This window comes from Branchiostoma belcheri, unplaced genomic scaffold (assembly GCF_001625305.1).
Source record: "Branchiostoma belcheri isolate BF01 breed outbred unplaced genomic scaffold, Haploidv18h27 scaffold12, whole genome shotgun sequence".
Classification (NCBI taxonomy): Eukaryota; Metazoa; Chordata; class Leptocardii; order Amphioxiformes; family Branchiostomatidae; genus Branchiostoma; species Branchiostoma belcheri.
Window position 1 is genome coordinate 3,295,802 of NW_017802602.1, and position 18,397 is coordinate 3,314,198.

Sequence of the window (18,397 nt, forward strand, 5' to 3'; positions counted from 1 at the left end):
AGCCAAGCTGCTTGCAGGCCCAAACATACAAATCAATTCTCACTGCATGGGAACAAAAGCTTCCTACCACCTAAAAATTATCACCATAGCAAGTCCATAACACATTGTCAAAGCTGCAACATGCTGCAGTACCTAAGACAGCTGCTAGGGTGCCCAAAATGTCATCATTTCAAGGTCTCATCAAGACCTACATTTGTACATGATACATATACCCACATACCAAATATCAAGGCAGTCCACAATCCATCTATGCCTTCTAGAGTTTTCATGTTTACGCGTGCCCATGCATGCACACCCATGCATGCACAGACACGCGTACACACACACACACGCACGTACACACATGCACTCACACACACATACACACACACACACGCACACATACATGTAGATACGCGCACACACACACACGCGCACACACACACACACACACACACACACACAGGCACCCACACAAACATTACTTAAAATTTTCTTGAAGAAGGTAGCAAATAAACAAAAGATGTCCTTACACAAGGGTTCACACACTCTTGCTCAACAGTGACATAACACAGCTCTACTCAACATGCATTCCCCACATAATTTCTGATAACAAAGCCAAAGGCAGGAGCTTAACTAGACACAGATGTTTCTTTTAAGATTTCCTTGAAGAGAATAACTGTTTTAAAGGTTCTGATTCTGCCTAAGGCCAAGCTTTCAAGTTCAAAGTCAACTTGATGATACAGCTGACGAGCAGCTACACAGCTAAGATAGTATGTAGCAATGGCCAAGCCTGTAACATTGTCAGTTCTCTTAGTTTCATTGGTACGTTAATATAAAAATGCACTTACATGTGTATCAATATACATGAAGAAGTACAAGTACAAGGTAAATACATGAAGGTGACCTGTACACACATGAATGTTATTGATGGCATTTAATTACAAAAAGCTAATTAGAAGTTCCAAGGGCATTTAAACATCCTAGTTCATGTATAGACTGAAAATTGACTTTGCAGGGACCTAATTTTGCAGGGAAAGGAGGTATTTAAGGCGTTTTATTAAGTTTGCAGTTTGTTGAAGGAACTGTTATTATGTAACATAATTACAAGCATAACAAGACAGACTTCACTGTAGACAGTCTACTTGCATGCTTTTTGCATGAGGCATAGCAGTTGCATGCAAGCTATTTAAATTCACAGTTAATTGTAGCCAGCTCACTCCAATTCAGCGTTAAGCATTGTCGATGAATTATTCGTGAAACATAATTGCAAGTTGCTCTAATTCTACGAAGCACATTATTTCTTATCCTGAATTCATCATACAATCATTTGTGTTATTGGTAAAATCTTTATTTGTACTGCATTGTCAAGTGCAATAAAAAGTTACCAACCCTCCTGAATTTACTATTAAGCATTGCCGAGCCCCCTAAATTTACAGTAAAGTATTGCCAGGATTCCCCCATGCAGACCCTCATTGAGAAAGCTGGATGAACATCAATACACCCCACATGTAGGGGTCATACATGGTAGGTTTTCCTGTTTCTCAGTTCTCACATTAAAACTTTTAAGCCACATGCCATTTACTGATTCAGAATGAGATAGCCCCTAGACTGCCCATTATCTGGCAGATGTGTTACATTACCTGATAGCATTGCCTGTCTCTCTGGACTTGTTTCTTTCTGGCTACTGGAACCTTTTAACACTGATGATAGCAGTTCCACTTCAGGTCCTTTGTCAATGTCACTATCTCTTGAAACTCACTCTACATCAGATTGTAAACGACTTGTATGTACTGCAGAAATGCAGATTCGCCAGCCAAAAAGGTTTCAAGTCTCCCAAAAACCTTTTACATGTATGTATGTAGCTCTCTCTACAGGCAAATTGAGACCATCTTGTTACCATAGACGTACCATCTTGTTTCCTCACTCTGGAAAAAAACAGATACTGTACACAAACCCACAGCTCAGCCACCCAAAACAAGTAAAACATACAAGTCAAAGCAGATAGAAATGATGAAATATATTACATGATGTATTATGTGATCATATGCTGATGCAAATACGCAAGGACAGGGCAGGAAATAATAACCAAAGTACAAACAGTTTCAGAAAAGCCAGGAGGATGTTGATTCAGAAACAGAATAGTTCATCTTACATGTACGTCAGAGACCTGGTGCATTAACCTACACGACACTTCCTGAGAAAGGTGAAAACATCTGGCAATACTTTCTTGGCTCAAACTTGGAAGACTGCCTGTCCTCAAAAGTTGAGGGGAACCTTCATAACTGGGATCCAGCCTTGAACTTCCTGAGGTCTTCTGAGTACTAACCGAAAGTTTACAGAATTTTTCTACTAATACTTACACACTTTCTGAGACTAGTCTTGGTTTTATACCTCAGTTTAGTTCATTTAAGTTCATCCACATATTTTAAACCTAATTCACAATTCAGAGCGAGAAATTTAGGTACATCATGCTTCATCAAAAAACTGTAAATTGTAACAAAATGATATTAAAAGATCAACTTTGTACAGAATATGCCTGATAATAAAAGTCTTAGACACACCAAAGAGTAATCATTTTTTATTAATCAGACTGTCTTATCGTTGGACTTTTTTTATTCTGAGGGCTGTAACAATAATAATGTCTCAAGAAGGAATGTCAGTAAACTAAAAGTCCTTTAAGGCACAGTGTAAAACCTCTTACCTTGCCTACAGCGAATGATAGGAAGAGACTATTAGTAACATTACCATGCACACATAAAATCAGTATTTCATCTCTACCGCAGCTACTTTACAGCACACCTTGGGGGTACAATATAATGGTCTGTGGCTAGAATAGCATTTACATGCGGCTATTGGGCACGTCTTGCCTTTTTTGAAGCTGATCAGCTCAAGTACTAATACCACGTAAAATTGTTGGACTTTTTAATAGAGTTATAATATAAGTAAGCTTTAATTTCTCAACCAAATAGATCAATTTAATTATATTAGGGGATGGATTGGATGTCAGAATTTAGTGTAACATATAAGGCCACTCCAAGTAAATTTTATGGATGACGTCCTTTGGAGAAAACAAGACGCCTAGATTAGAAATATACTAAGAGACGACAAATGTTAGGACAAAAATTGAACGAGGTGACACAGTGTAACAAGCAAGAAGTCTTTTATTCATCATCAAAACAGCAATAAATCAGGTGGAACAGTAGTGGACAGTGAAGAATTTTCTGTTATTGACAGGATGGTCCTGTCAATAGACACTTTCTTCGCGTTACGGGTTTCACGTCAATCTGACAATTTGCGGCACTGTTGTGACTCTATGGTCATAGTTACAGGAAGCGGAATTTCTTGTTTTTTTTTTCTAGGAACAGGCCAAAATCAATGCGCACGCGGACCTCATCCAATAAATTTAATTGGTGGTGGACCTAAACATACAAATGTATATCATGTAAGACTGTACTTCTAAACGACCGCACACCCACGCATTGATGAGCTCTCGAATGGTTACTGACATTTACACACAGTCTGATAAGTTTATTAGCTCTCATCGTCAAAAGCAGAACTGACAGTTTAACACATAGCTAAAATGGTAAAAATGTATTTCTATCGTAAAAATTGATGTCTCTATACTTATCATACTCAATCTTAAAAAATTTGCTACATCTTTTAATCATTATGAACTTACAGAAAACTGAACTAGGAAATTAACATGAAAACGGTTTGGGGGAAAGTCTCCGCTATGTACTGTTTCAAGAAGTAAATATTTTTCTCTAAGCCACCTGTTTTCATCTTGACAAGTTGCCAGGAAAACATGTTGACCTGGCCTATTTTGCACGCCATGATTATCATTATGTACAGTCATGTATAAATAAACAATGTACAAATGCACTGTTGACCACTAGTATTACACTGCAGTAGGTACAAGACAACAACCAGTTCAACCACAGAACTCCAAACCACCTTGTCCTCAAGGGGTAATCTGGATACTGTAACTTGTGAAACTTTCACAGTGATTTTATTTCGCGGTATGACGGAAAGGGAGATTTTCGAAGCGTTTCACATCCTCAGTAAATCAACTCTGTAATAATAAAATGAAGACATAATTGCAGTGTCATAAATTTCTGGTGTAGAGGCCATTGCAATAATAAATTAACGCAAAACTTACATGATTTACGGTACCCAATGTCTTGCAGGGTTGGCTGTTTTCTATTTGTGATAATAACAACAACATGGACAGCTCCAAGGAAGGACTCTCAGATAACACATGTGGCCTTCAGGAGGAAATTTAGAGGCTGTGATGTAATGTGTTTACATGAAACAGCTGTTAGGAGCTCGATCATGCTGAGACAGCTTGCCAAGAAGTGAAGACTCAGCAGGCAAAACCACTGCCAGAAACATTTTGTATCTGTGCTGCAGTAGTAGGGAAATGATAAATTTTAAGACTGAATTCCCTTTGAAAGCAATCTGTGTCTTCAAGTTTATCATAATAAGCCAGTTGAAAATATGAACATACGTAATAATTTACAGTGTATTAGAAACTTCCCAGCTTTCCTATCAGTTGTTACATGTTTCCCAATTAATATATGTTGTACAGTACAGTAGTTCTGCTGGAAAGGCGTCTCCATGTCTTGACATCCTAACATGAAACGTTCACTTAGTAACTCTCAACTAGCATATCTAGGAAACATTCTGTGCTTTAGTGAGTGCTTTGCAAATAAACTCACTTCCAACTTGACAAACTTGGCCTAAGGTCAATCTGCATTAACCACCCCTACAGCTAATTATAGCATTCAAATGGCCTACAAATATAAGCAAATGCACCAAGCAATGTCTCTATGAGTATGAGTCTATGACTATGAGTCTATACTGGGAAAGAAAAGGAAGACATACAGAGAGCTTGCACTCTAAGTTACAGGAATGTTAGTTTATCAACTGGACAGTGCTGCCAAAATCAAGTTGTAAATTCATTTTACTTTTATGTGGATTTGATTTTGCAATAGGGGGTGGAAGTCAGGTTTTCACAATGCGTCGTTCAACTTCAAGTTTGCAGGCAAAACAATACTGCGGCACAAAATGTCTTAATTTCACAGTGCGAAAAGAAAACCACCACAGACATTTCAAGATTTATGGTTATGTTTCTATATACCAACTCACTGTATGACAGATATGGCATGCAGGGGCCATGGTAACACGAAACCGTAAATTACACAAGCGCTGTAACAGATACTTACGGTTCGCCTCAAATACCACCGAGTGCATGGATGGACTTTGTAACGAAGAAAAATCTCTTCTCTATTTAGATGTTACAGGAGCACATTCTTTTATACCCGACGGAGGGCAATAAAAGCGAAGGAAGCACTAAAGATTCGACCTCAGCGCAGACTTGCGGCACATTTGGGGCATAGCTGCATCTTTCTTTGCCATTATAGGGATAAATGCTACAAATCTCAAATCCCAAGAAGTGCGGGCTTAATCCCGTATACGGTCGGACCGTTTATCAAAGGCTCTCTGGCCAGGTTGTTGTGACGTTTTCCAAAGCCTGAGCGATTAAGATGTCATGCAGCTTAGACACTCACTTCTGTCAAAGTCTACAGCAGTGTGCGGTATCTTAGGATATCATGTCTAAGCTTGTCTAATAAATGATGGTCATGATCATGACTGTATACAATACGTGACGATTCACTTTTGGAGATCTTCTTTTGTTATTTTCCTTCTTGAAACAATTCTTTTTCTCTTAAACTCATAATGCTTTCAAGAGCAATTTTATCTAGATTCTACAGTACTGGGCTTTTAAATCATCACCTTAGTAATCTAATTAATAAATAAGGGTGTATGTCTTAATAACTTAAATACTGTAAATCTTGAATCAATGTTTGCTATGATTTTACTTACAGGTGATTTTTTTTTACATTTCTAGTATTTTCTACTCCACCACAAAATCGTGATTAACTGCAGATTATGTGTTTTTGTGCTACACTACAGTTTTCTTTCCCCTGCAAAAAACAAATGGATTTCCAGTAGCTTGCTGACATTTTTTTCCACACGAATATATAGACAGCCTAGAAAAATATATCAAAAACCTTACATATTTCTTTTAGCTAACCCATATGTAGGCATCGAATACAAACTGCATGCCAAAATGGCTAACAGCGATTGGAGAATATTACCTTTCCACTATACAAACACAAAGTTTGCATAGACAGCCCTGTATAAACTGCTAAAGAAAACATAGACCACATAATTGCTTGCTCGCCAAAGGATGCTAAGGAGAAAATGGACCAAGGCAGCCCGAAACCATCATCACCCAATAAGCCTAGATTCTGGGACACGACACAGAACTTGAAAGTAAACTTCAATTGAAAACAGCTGGGGAGAATGATAGCCTAATAGACTACAGAAAAAAGTTCCTACAGGCATCTATGTGTTAATGTTAAAATCATTATCATGTGTGCTCTGGTATCTGGGACAAGGTTACACTGAAACAAATGTACATGGAAACAGCTGGTCACTGCTGAAAAAATAGTCTAATCTTCAACTGAAGTGTGACAACATGTAACATGTGTGATTAGAATTGATGGTGTTCCAAAGTAGTCATCTGATACGTTTATGTAATGATAAGGAAATGTTTTATATTCACAAATGACTGGCTGGTACTGGGTCAATAGATCATGGGTTCGATTCCTGGCTAGACACTGTCACAGTTCTTGTATTGGGAATTTTAAGAATTGATGATGTTCCAAAGTACTAGTAGTCATCTGATATTTTCATGTAATGATAAGGAAATATCTATTCACAAATGACTGGCTGGTACTGATGGGTTGATAGATCATATGGGTTTAATTCCTGACTAGACACTGTCACAGTCCTCGTATTGAGAAAGACCCCTTTTTTGGCTCAATGCAAGGCCCATACGACCACTTCTCGGCATTGAACTAGAAATATGACAGAAACATGGCTATGTCAAGAGATGGCGGTGAACGTTTGATTTGAAAGCCTGTAGATTGTAGGTTGGTGGGAAACACTTGTCAGGGAGGGAATTCCAAAGCTTGGTCGTACCAGGAAAGACTTAACACGGTGGCATTCCTCAATCTACTCAAGTATAAAATGTGTACCTGACTTCAGTTGGAAAGGTAAAACACCGTGGAAGAAGTCTGATTAAATGTCTACCTAGTAAATTATAGAGATAGGTACCAGGTAATTCTGATAATCACTCCCAAGAGCAACAGGCATTACCAGCCATACCTTTACTTTAACCATTGTTAACATTTCCTACTTTTTGTGCAGTGCAAGGCAAAGGTAAGTAGGCTAACCCGCCATTGTACAATGTCATAATCTAATAGTGCTAACGTGGCAATGTTTGAGACAGTTCACAATGGCGGAGATAATCTTGTAATGCTGAGGGCAAATTTCCAAACTGGGGCCCGGATGGGCTGTCTGTGTGAACGAAAAATCAACAATTTATATCAACAAAAAACATAACTAATACCCGTAATTAGTTTTTTAAAACTTTTTTGCGTTTGCTGTCCTTTGTATCATACTAAATCCTTTTTTAGAAACTGCCTGGTAACTGTCCGCTAGGACTTTTTGCATGAAGACTGGTAACCATCCGCTAGGACCTTTTGCATTACTGGTAACCGTCTGCTAGGACCTTTAGGACATTGTGGATTTAATTGAAGGGTGTGTAGTGTAGTATACCTGTACTTACTCCCTGTGTTACATTATGACGTAAATACAACTTTATTACAAGTACACGTAACACGTGTATATGTCATAAGTCTACCATTCTCTGCTTGGCTAACTCTAAGTCATTCAAGGTCTCCTATTCAAAGTGTTGGACCTTTTGCAAGAAGACTGGTAACTGTCCGCTAGGACCTTTCGCATGAAGACTGAAAACTGTCCGCTAGGACTTTTTGCATAAAGATTGGTAACCATCCGCTAGGACCTTTTACATTAGTACTGGTAACCGTCCGCTAGGACTTTTTGCACGAAGACTTCTTCCTACCTGTACTAGTACCTTAATCCTATGGGAACCAGGTCACGGAAAGATTAGTACTACTTCAACAACACACAACTGGCCGTTCTGTAACTACGCAAGGTTTCCTTGGTACATCAATGTTATAATTGAACTGAATGATTAATTGAGTGTGTGTATGTGTGCATTCAACTTATACAGGTTAGCAACAGTCTGTTACTTCTAAATTCTTTCACCTTCAAAAACAGAACTTGTTTGAAGTTTGAGAGATCTGTGTACCGGTACTAGTGCAGCACTCCCCATGGCCAGCCATGCAGTTTAGATATGCAGGTATGTATTTTAGTACTGGGTGACATTGCATTGGAGATGTCCTTAGACAATTTTTCAGGGTGGCAGATAGATACAGATAGATGTTACACATGAGTGATTTTTTTAAGGTCATCATTCCAATCATTGCATTATGACTGGGCACCAAAATTGTGCATGTAATTGGTGTGTGTGTTACAGAAGTATGGGTACTTACTCACTATGTTACATTATGACGTAAATACGTGTACACGTGTATATGTCATAAGTGTACCATTGTCTGCTTGTCTAAGTCATTCAAGGTCTCTTATTCAAAGTGTTAACAGTCATCTAAGGACATTCTTTACAATGAGGAACAAGATTTCATACTATATAAAGCAGGGCTCCTATTATATTTCTGAGTCATGAAATTCTGACAATTGAATATCAAGAATATGCTACAATAGTACAGTCTAGTACCAATTTACATCATGTAACCCCTAATGAATATTTGCTACTGTAGTACTAGTAGTACTAGTAGTCCAAAATTAGGCTGGGAGTACAAAACCTGAAGCATGCATCTATTGACGGTATTGTACATATTTGTATGCACCCAGTAGGGCCCTGAATGGAAGTCGTATATGCATATTTAGGTGAAAAGGTATTACCTGACAAGTACACATAACTGTGACTTTTGGACTTTAGTCTTTGCCCAGTCAAGATTAGAGTCAAAGTCACGTGCACAGGGTTGCACCAACCAGCTTTAGCCTGTTTAGGTATTGTGCATTGTGCTATATTTACTACATACATGCATTTTACATGTACTTTCACGTATACATGTATTGTGCTGTATGAGCTAGGGAAAGAGAGCTTTTCGCAGGCTTTGAAGTTCACAGTTGAAAGTAGTACGATGAAAATACAAAACACTGTAACAGTAATGGCAATGCACCCCAAATCACTACAAAGCTTTAAAGGACTCCTGCAATTGAATGTGCAAAGATTGAGTGTAACAAGTCGTCGGTGTGATATAGCTAGCTGCTGCCGCTCTGCGTGCCTGCGAAGCTGGTGTGTTACGCTGAAGGGCGGTTATACCGGCTATACTGATACAGATAACTGAACACCTGTGATTTTAGTGTGAACATTTCATGATTTACGTTACCTGAATACGTGGCATATTATTACTATAAATACATAAACATGATGCAGTCCCTGCACTGTTGACGACATACACGTGTAGTTACCGGTAGTCTCAAATCTGAGCTCATATTATAGTCGTAGCTTAGGAACTGGGTGTGCCTAACGTTCACCTACGTATAGATAATATGAGTATGAACTTTTTGCAGGGAAGTCTTTTATGCATGAGAAGACAAACTGTATGAAGAATGCCTGAGGGCCTATCCTACACACATGTACCATTTCAAAAGAAAGTTTGGATGTGCTAAGTTAAACTTCAATGTTCATTCATAGAGAGGGGATGCTAGAACAGAGTAAATATAAAATGTAGATGACAGTCTTAAATTCAACTGTATGGTTAAGTATGTACTAGTTAGTACCTTAATAACCCCTTAAAAACTTGCACATGTACAATTTCACACAAGGACACACACATGTACAAGCGTGTGCCAAATTGGCGTGCACGCACGCGTACACACACAGACGTTACACACACACACACACAGTCACACACACACACACACACACGTTACACCCACACGTGCGCACACACACACACACACACGCACACCCACACACTTACATGGGCACATCCAAGCATTTTCTGTGGACATCTCACATCTTACACAAGTTACAGCAGTGTTGTTCACAAAAGCAACCTTTGCATGTTTACTTCTACAGAACTGCTGATGAAGCAAAATGTTGGCAGCTACTTGAGCTAGTTGAAAACATCAGTAACTTGCTCAAACAGATGTCTACAGTACATTATAAAATGTCTAGTAATAAACCTAACACGTCATCGACAGTTATATCTTGAGACTTAAAGGATTTAAGGATCTGAATAGTGAGATTTTCAAAGGTAACATTAGAGTACGTAACGTTAGGGTAATTATTTGATGAAAGCAACGTGTACCTTTTTTCTTCCTCGCTATTTTCTCCCAACTTGATATATTTTCTCTCATCTGGCGTCGCATGGAGCCATCTGGCCGGCTTGAGAAGATAGTCTGATGTCGAGACACGTTCTGGTATTCTGTATAAGGGGTGCCGGAGGAGAATCTTAAGTTTCGAGCCGGCATATCTCGGCGGGGAAGTCCTGTTTTTCTGGACGTTGTTGTTGAGTTGTTTATGATCAACCGTTGGAGAGGGTGGTTTTTCCACGACGTTGCTTTTTTTCTGGAGTCCCTTTTCTGGAGATTTGAGATTAGGATGTTGTCCCGAACTCATGGCGCTAAGGCTTACGTTGCTGTTCACGCCGTATTCTTCGTTCAAGAGTTTCTTGTTGCCCGGCCCGAAGGCGGCCTTGCCTCCGTACCGGGACGCTTCCGCAGCCTGGGCGGCGCGACCCGCACCCTGCCCCGACGCCGGGTCCGCCGTGAATTCCACGGCAACCCGGAGGTTTCCGTTCAAAACCAGCACCCCGCAAGTCACCAGCGTGAGAAACAGTCCCCCCGCGACCAACCTAGCTTTCAACTTCATGGTTTCTGACCGAAAAAAACTGCACAAGACACGGATAATAATTCGGAAACTGTCCTTGAGCATAGCAGTCAGACCAGCGTACTGCCTGACCGAGTTGTTCCTCAGTGATATCGTCTGTGATCTCTGATCCTCCCTTCTCACGCTCGCCTACGTTAGGCTCTCTGAGTGGTTCACGCAGGAATGGAGGGTTTATCCAATAACACTAACAAGATTCTGAGGAAAATCCGCACACTGTAGACGCCAGACTGGAAGAATGTCAAAGTTCTGGTAGCAGCTGAGCCGATCTTCTTGGAGCCTGCCAAACGACATGGTGCGCTCGCTCTATCAGGGTCGTCTGAAACCTACCCGGGGGTTACCGCGCCTTTTATCCCGTGCTCTCCTCTCTAACAAAACCCGGAATCTGTAAACATCACGACATAACTTTAGTTCTAGGTCTCTAGCCGGTATTACAGTAGGTGCTCAGGCCGAGGAGATTTAATAGAGACCTCCTTGCTCAGACACTGGTGGTGAAGGTGTGTTTTTAGGGGCGAAGCTTTGATCACGTTGACTTTTGACCCCGTGACAATGTGTGCTGATTGGGTAAAGGGTGTGTGTCTACTACATCGGGCATTTTCAAATGTATTACTTGATTAATGTCACCATTGATGTTTTCAAGACATTCTGCTTTGTGTTTTATTCTGGAAACTGTGAAAAACACATCTCCAGATAGTGTCACACCCCTCATTTCTGGACCAATTTATCAATAAATTAACCCCACATTGTCCAAATCGTATTATGCTCCTAATCTTGTCACACCCCCAATACCTAGTTAACGTTAAGTCCAATAGCAGAAAACGCTCATTCCTGTACCGTGCAGTCGTGCTCTGGAACGATCTACCATCTGATGTTAAGACACTGTGCGATGTTATCAGTTTTAAGAAAGCCGTTTCAAACAGTAGTAGTGTCACCTGATCCTTGCTCGCTACTTTTAAATTGTTAATATCTATGTGTATTCATTGTTGATGTGGTGTACATGTAACGTTATGTATGTAACTGTATTTTTAAATGTTTCTACTATGTTGTAATTATGTCATTTTAATTGTTTGAGCCTTGGAAGATTAGCCCTTCGGGGCTAAAAGGTTTCGAAATAAATGAAATGTTCTCATCTTTCAAGCAGATGTTAGGAGGTAACAAATATTCCTAAATCCATTGCAATACCAGGGATATAAAAAAGCAATGGCATACATCCTTCCTTTAATAAATAATGGATAAGACCTTGAGAATGATCTTTTACCCTAATAAAACATTTAATACTAGTAACCTGGATAAAAATAAAACTACTTGACCTTTTCAATAAACAGATTGGATTGACTATATTGATGTTCTTCAAAATGTTTTTTGTTTTGTTTCACAGGAAATTTCTTTTACACAATTATATATCTGCTATTTAGCTTGGAACCAGATATGTACAAATGTACATAACATACTCTTCAATCATCTTATGGTATTATATTGTGTAACTAATTTTGAACTTTAAACTGTTATTTTTAGGTAATTAGTGTGTAATGATATGGATTTTATTGAATAACTTATCAATTTTAATTTGTCATGCCAGAAATGTTAAGAAATCAAATTGCACAGCAAGACACAATTTAGCCAACGTCTACAAGTTCTTGTTTGTTTTCACAAATAAACCATTTGATTGATTGATTGAACTATTCTTTCGCCTGTGAAGTTAAACCTCTTAGTATTCCTATCCCTACTGGTGAAGGTGAGATGGCAGGTGCCTATGAATTATAGTAATATCACTCAGAATGTATTTGCCCTTTGGTCTCATCGTAAAGTTTCCATTCAGAGTTTGAAAAGCAGGGTATTGATCAAACCTGTATGGGACGGGACAGCTTGTCAATTCAAACTGACATTTATCAAGATACAGGAAGCCTGCGGTTGTCTGATACATCATCTAATTTCTTGGGCCGTCAAAAGATGAAATACTGTAATTCACTTTATGTTCATGGCAGCAAAAGTTCACGGTCTGAGAAAAATGGAGGTGTTCACGGTGGAAGCAGGTGCAGAAAAAAGAAAGTCGGCAAATTATTTGTTATTGCGTTACAGAGGTGACAGCAAAAACTGCAAATACATCGTGTCGTCAAAAAATCAGGTATCAACGAAAAAAATCCAATATTCCTTGGGGTGGGAGGGGACAGTTTTTAGTAATGGTAATGTTACAATATTCATCTATTCAAGCATGCAGTCTTTCTCATTACGTATAAGTGTCAGACTTACTTCTTGTTTGTTTCTACATGATTGTATGTCTTCATGAAAAGTACATGAAGGTGCACAACACTGCATGCACAGAGGTTTGCTTTCGTGTGTTTGCTTGTGTTCACTATGACTAGGAGGCCTTGAGTGACTTGACAAAAAAAAAAGACAATGGTATGGTATAGACTCAATTGCATCCACGTGTATGTGCTTGTACATGTAATTATAATAATTGTAACACACTTAATAAGTACTATAACCTACACCCTCCAATTTAATCTGCAATTTAGATGCCAGGTCAAGCTCATAATACAATGATTGGAGTAGTAGCCTTGGAACTAACCCCGGCATGTTATTTGGCCAATTTCTGCTCTTTCCAGCCGCTTCTGAAGCCTGGTGGAGATTACTACGAATGTGCTTAATTTGTTAAGTGTTCACGATAGCACACCACCTGTTGCTATAGACCCAAGTGGCCCATCATTGAACACTCCCTAAGGCATTATCAGCCATTTTGTATTTTGCAAAACAAAGTGACTATTGAGATAATTTTTTAAAGAAAAGGGATTATTGCTCTATTGGGATTAAACAGATACTGTGGTTTATGTCAATAATTTTGAATTGCCTGCATTGTTTTCCCTTTTCACAAAAAATTACTTTCTATAAAAGGTCAAACAAAAAGAGCTGCATCTGTTACCAGAAAGGGTTAGTTGTGTTCCCTTGGACATTGCAGGAATTTGACTATCAATATTCAACTTTGTGCAATTTAGGTTGATCAAGGAGGTTTGAACCACCTTGGGTTGATCAAGGACACATTACATAAAGTCCTTGGGTTGATAGAAAGGTACCCACATAAAAAGGGAGGTGGCAAAAGAGACACATCTCAAAAGATCTAGAGTCACGTAACGTTGTACACATGCTTTAAGCTGCAACTATTTCTTACTGGGTAAGGAAGTATTGCTTTGGGTGGCTGAGTGTGTGGGTTTGTCTGTCTATGTGTGGAGTAGGTTGACAGCACATGGGTGGGTCAAGATCAAAGATTGCCTACCTCCCTGAAGTATGAAATCTCCTATTTCCTGTTACCATAGCAATAACTTAATAATAACACACAGAAGCAGCTATACTGTTTTGCATGACACAGACACAGCAGTTATTTTAGCAATAGATATTTCCACAAAATCAGGCGAAAATTTATGCGAGCACTGATGTCATCCATAAAAATTACTTGCAGTGGCCTAATTACACATTAAAATCACCATCAAATATCATCTGATTCAAGAACAAAAAAATGTAGCGACTTAAGGTATTGATTTTCAGCTAGGGCAAACACGGCACTAAATGTTTTTATTAGCTACTGTATACAATGCTATTTGCCATTCCAGAGGGATTTTTATCTTTGCTACTGTAACATCTTAATGTAATCTGACTGACAGAGATTAAGGCAAAGTGGAACAGTAAGAAAACATATGATCACAACATAATAGTATTTATCAGAGCAAATGACATCATCAGTTACATGATACTGCACCAAAATTGCAAGTAGTTTATCAAGTTTTACAATTATTTAGTCCATTCTTCCAAATCTCTACTTGTAGAGAGATATACATTTCAGCAATTACTATTATACGATATATATTCTGTATCTGTATCTGTATCTGTATAGCCGGTATAATATAACCGCCTTTCCGTGTAACACACCAGCTAACACACCAGCGTAACACACCAGCTATTCTATAACGTTACTACATGTGCATACACCTAGAAATCATCTATCCTATACTACCAAGTATTTATTGATCATTCAGCCGAAGCTTGGATGTTTCTACAGGAAGATGCACTTGTGCAATGCAAGCAAGATTCACACACAAACTGGTGACAATCATTTGACGGCCACTTGGCTTTTTAAAATGCCAACAAATAACTTGATACAAAATAGTAGTTGCTTTAGACAAAAGATGATTCAGGAATGTCATAACCTTAGCATTCAGTGTAGGAAAGTTTACTTCAGACTTGCATAGGCATTAAGAAGTCGAAAATTGAAAGCTTGTAATATTAGAAGTTATCTTAATTATCTTCTATCTTGTTTTAGATTTTAATGTGTGTATTACGATACACATTGTACATTGACTTATAATTCATAATTATACATTCAAATTTGTTAAATTCTTACCAACTATATACCTAATGGCGGGAGAAGTTTGATACATGTATTTAAAATCAACATAGCAACACAATGATTGTTGTGCTTGAATACTTTTGATCACAGGTGCCCTCTGGCATCATGCAATGGTACTGCAATAGCAAATCATCACAGCACACTAAGGCCATGTTGATTTGATTATATGGATGACATCCGCGCGCGCATGAATTTTCGGCCGTTTCAACAATAAAAAAAAGTTTTCAACCATACTGTAAATCGTACAAAACAGTTGCAAAATGAGCAAAAATATACCGTAAGTTACAAAAAAACCATACCAATGTCGTAGAATGCCAAAATCAAACGAAAAAAGACGAAATTGTAAAGAAATGAACTTGAAGACTAGATTATTCGCCAAACCATATTCCGTCCCATTTGTTCAACCCTCATGACCACGTAGATTTCATAATGAAAACAACTTTTTTTTTTGCAAAACTTTTTTTTTATTCGCACACGCGCATCAATTTTGGGGTTCCCGGAGGATGTCATCCATATAATCAAATCAACATGGCCTAAATGTAATTTCTGTAATTGGTCACTTGCTTCCAGTTCAATTGTGACGGCAGCAATAGGAATGGAGGGAACTCATCAGTAACCCAGTCTGCCAACAAGATCTGGAAAATAAGTGAGATGATCATTGAATTACAGTCGTGGAAACACAGTTTTTAAAACCATTACACTAGATTTAGAAAGTAACATGGTCATTGAATTACAGTAAAAACACAGATTTTTAAAACCTTTACACTAGAAACGAACATTGTTAATATGATGCATTTTTCTTACTAGTAATATGTGTAAGACTGGTAAACTACCTTAAATTTCTAATTTGATACAAAATTGTTACTAGAGGTGTTGGGCAAAATAAATTTGATAAGACTTAGCACTAGAACACTGGGAAAGTTTTTACAGCATTTGATGTTCACGGTTGAAATAATTCTGAAGTAGAGTGGAGCCGGTAAACACATATTCATGGTGTAATGAATTTACAGTGAAGATGTTAAAATAAAAATACGACCAACACAAAAGTTTGAGGATTTATAAAAACCAACCTGCATAGCTGGACATTCTATCCTCTCCTGCTTTCTCTTTCTTGGGCTTTGCTGGAGCCTGGGATTAAAAAAAGTTAGACTGTCAATCTCAGTCTATGTATTACTAATAGTAAAGTTTCTGCGTGGTTTTCCATGTTTGTGACTATAATTATCATAGTATCTGCATGACTGTAGATATTAAGATTTAATATCTGTGTCAAGTTTAGAAATATTTAAGTCCAGCAAAAACAAATATTTTACCTTTGAGATAGGCTTCTTGACCCCCATGAGGTCACACAGCTGGTTTCTTATTCCTCGGATCATTTCTAGATTGTTGTCATCCCTGCAAATGAAGACCATATTTTTGATAAAGATTACCTTGTGCCATATGCCAGCTGGTGTGTTACACCGAAAGGCGGTTATACCAGCTATTCAGATACAGGTACAGATGTCATAGATTTGAGACAGGTGCAAAGGTTTAAAAATCACACCTCAGACCTACAACATACGGCAATATCACTGCGGAAAAAAAGCACTATCATTGGAGAACCCTGTGTCACACAATGTATCATCTCTACATATACATGTAGCAGTGAGAAGCAGAACTCCAGTCAGAAGCTCTGATGAAGGTGTCTGATAGACACCAAAACGTAAGCTACATGTAGGTAAGTCAATATTGGTTGTGTAAAAGAAAACCCCAATATGCTATACTTAACTAACCTGATGAAACTATTTTCGAATGTATGTCACACAGTACTTACCAGGTGCTCTCACTGAGAAGAGTCATGACTTCATCCAAGTTTTCCTCAGACACGATGTCTTCATATGTGATGAGCATCTCGTACAGCTGGTTAGCTGTGTTCTTCCTAACCTGGGTGCAAACAGAAACCAAACACATGTTATCCAGAAGTCAAGGAAAAGGATGTTGAGCTTTTGTTACACTGTAGATTTATCTAATACTTGCAGCACCTTAATTCTGCAGGAATATCTTAAAGTTTGGGGTGTTTACAGTTTGTGGTAAAACTTCGACGCCAGGAGGCGAAAGCTGACGCACTCTTTTGCGGCTCGCCTCCTGGCGCCCGGTAACGGCATCATCAGTTTGCTCTTACGCTCTGATGCCTTCCCAAGAAGTCAGTTCTGGCGTCGATACTGCCAGTTGGTATGCAGACCTTAAATAGGCCCCGTTTCTTTTATCCTAGACATTGTATTTTTAAATTTATGTATTTTGTGTTGTCTATGTTGTCTATGGGCTTTGCCTGAATCAAACAATAAATAATGAATAATAAAATAAATAAAAACAAGTCTGTAGTACGATAGGAATACTTTGTGAATGCATTTTGTGGTACTTGCTGTGGAGAGATCCATAATAAAACCTCCGTCTCCAAAGACTATGATGTAAACTGCGCAAAATGGGATACTATATAGTAGTACAGTTCCTTAACAAAGCCAATGCAAACACACAAAGTACCAGTAGAAAGGTACCAGAAAAGGTTGTTGTAGCCCTTTTCTCAATGGCCAGTTCTGTCAAGGCACCTCCTACAACTGAAAAAATTGTACAGAACTGTATATCATATAAGCAGACCAAAACAGCTCTTCTGTCTGTGACAATACCTTAGGATACTTGTGGCCCAACATGACCAGTAGCTGGAACAGAACCTTCTCCCGGATGGTTCCCGGGAACTGCACCAGCTGACAGAAGACTCCGATGGCGGCCAGCAGCTTCTGTGGGTCTCCAGACTTCGCAATCTCCTTCTTACACAGGTCCAGTAGGGCCAGGGAGAACGGATGGCTGAGGGGAAGGTAGATAGAAAGATGTTTTAGTAAATGTACTGCAGTACCATGCTTATTTGCTAGGTGCCTCTCCATCCCTGCTGGCGAAACCACCTGCCTCATTTTTTATAACAACAATAAAAGGGGTCCTCAATTATAATATTTTCTTCTATTATTGCAAGTTTATTAAAAGTCTCTCAATAATACTAGTACTTTGGTCTTCGTTAAAAACTGTTAGTAGTGACATGTATCTTGTTCTACATGCATTTTGGGTATATATAT

The 18,397-nt window shown here is 38.6% G+C and overlaps 2 protein-coding genes across 3 annotated transcripts in view; both read right to left on the reverse strand.

Annotated features, from left to right (window-relative positions):
• The window catches only part of LOC109462793 (extracellular serine/threonine protein kinase FAM20C-like), a 28,181-nt gene extending 16,744 nt beyond the window's left edge, over positions 1-11,437 (reverse strand). Inside the window, exon 1 of one of the 2 annotated variants that reach the window (XM_019759403.1) lies at positions 10,320-11,437. In XM_019759403.1, the coding sequence (XP_019614962.1) occupies positions 10,320-10,945 (626 nt within the window). In that variant the 5' untranslated portion in view covers positions 10,946-11,437. The remainder of the gene's footprint in view (positions 1-10,319) is intronic. The other variant, XM_019759404.1, reaches the window with a different exon arrangement.
• Positions 11,438-14,893: 3,456 nt separating this feature from the next.
• The window catches only part of LOC109462858 (tubulin-specific chaperone D-like), a 140,873-nt gene continuing 137,369 nt past the window's right edge, over positions 14,894-18,397 (reverse strand). Inside the window, 5 exon segments of the mRNA XM_019759496.1 lie at positions 14,894-15,931; positions 16,367-16,424; positions 16,607-16,688; positions 17,107-17,216; positions 17,957-18,134. Coding sequence (XP_019615055.1) covers positions 15,906-15,931; positions 16,367-16,424; positions 16,607-16,688; positions 17,107-17,216; positions 17,957-18,134 — 454 coding nt within the window. The 3' untranslated portion in view covers positions 14,894-15,905.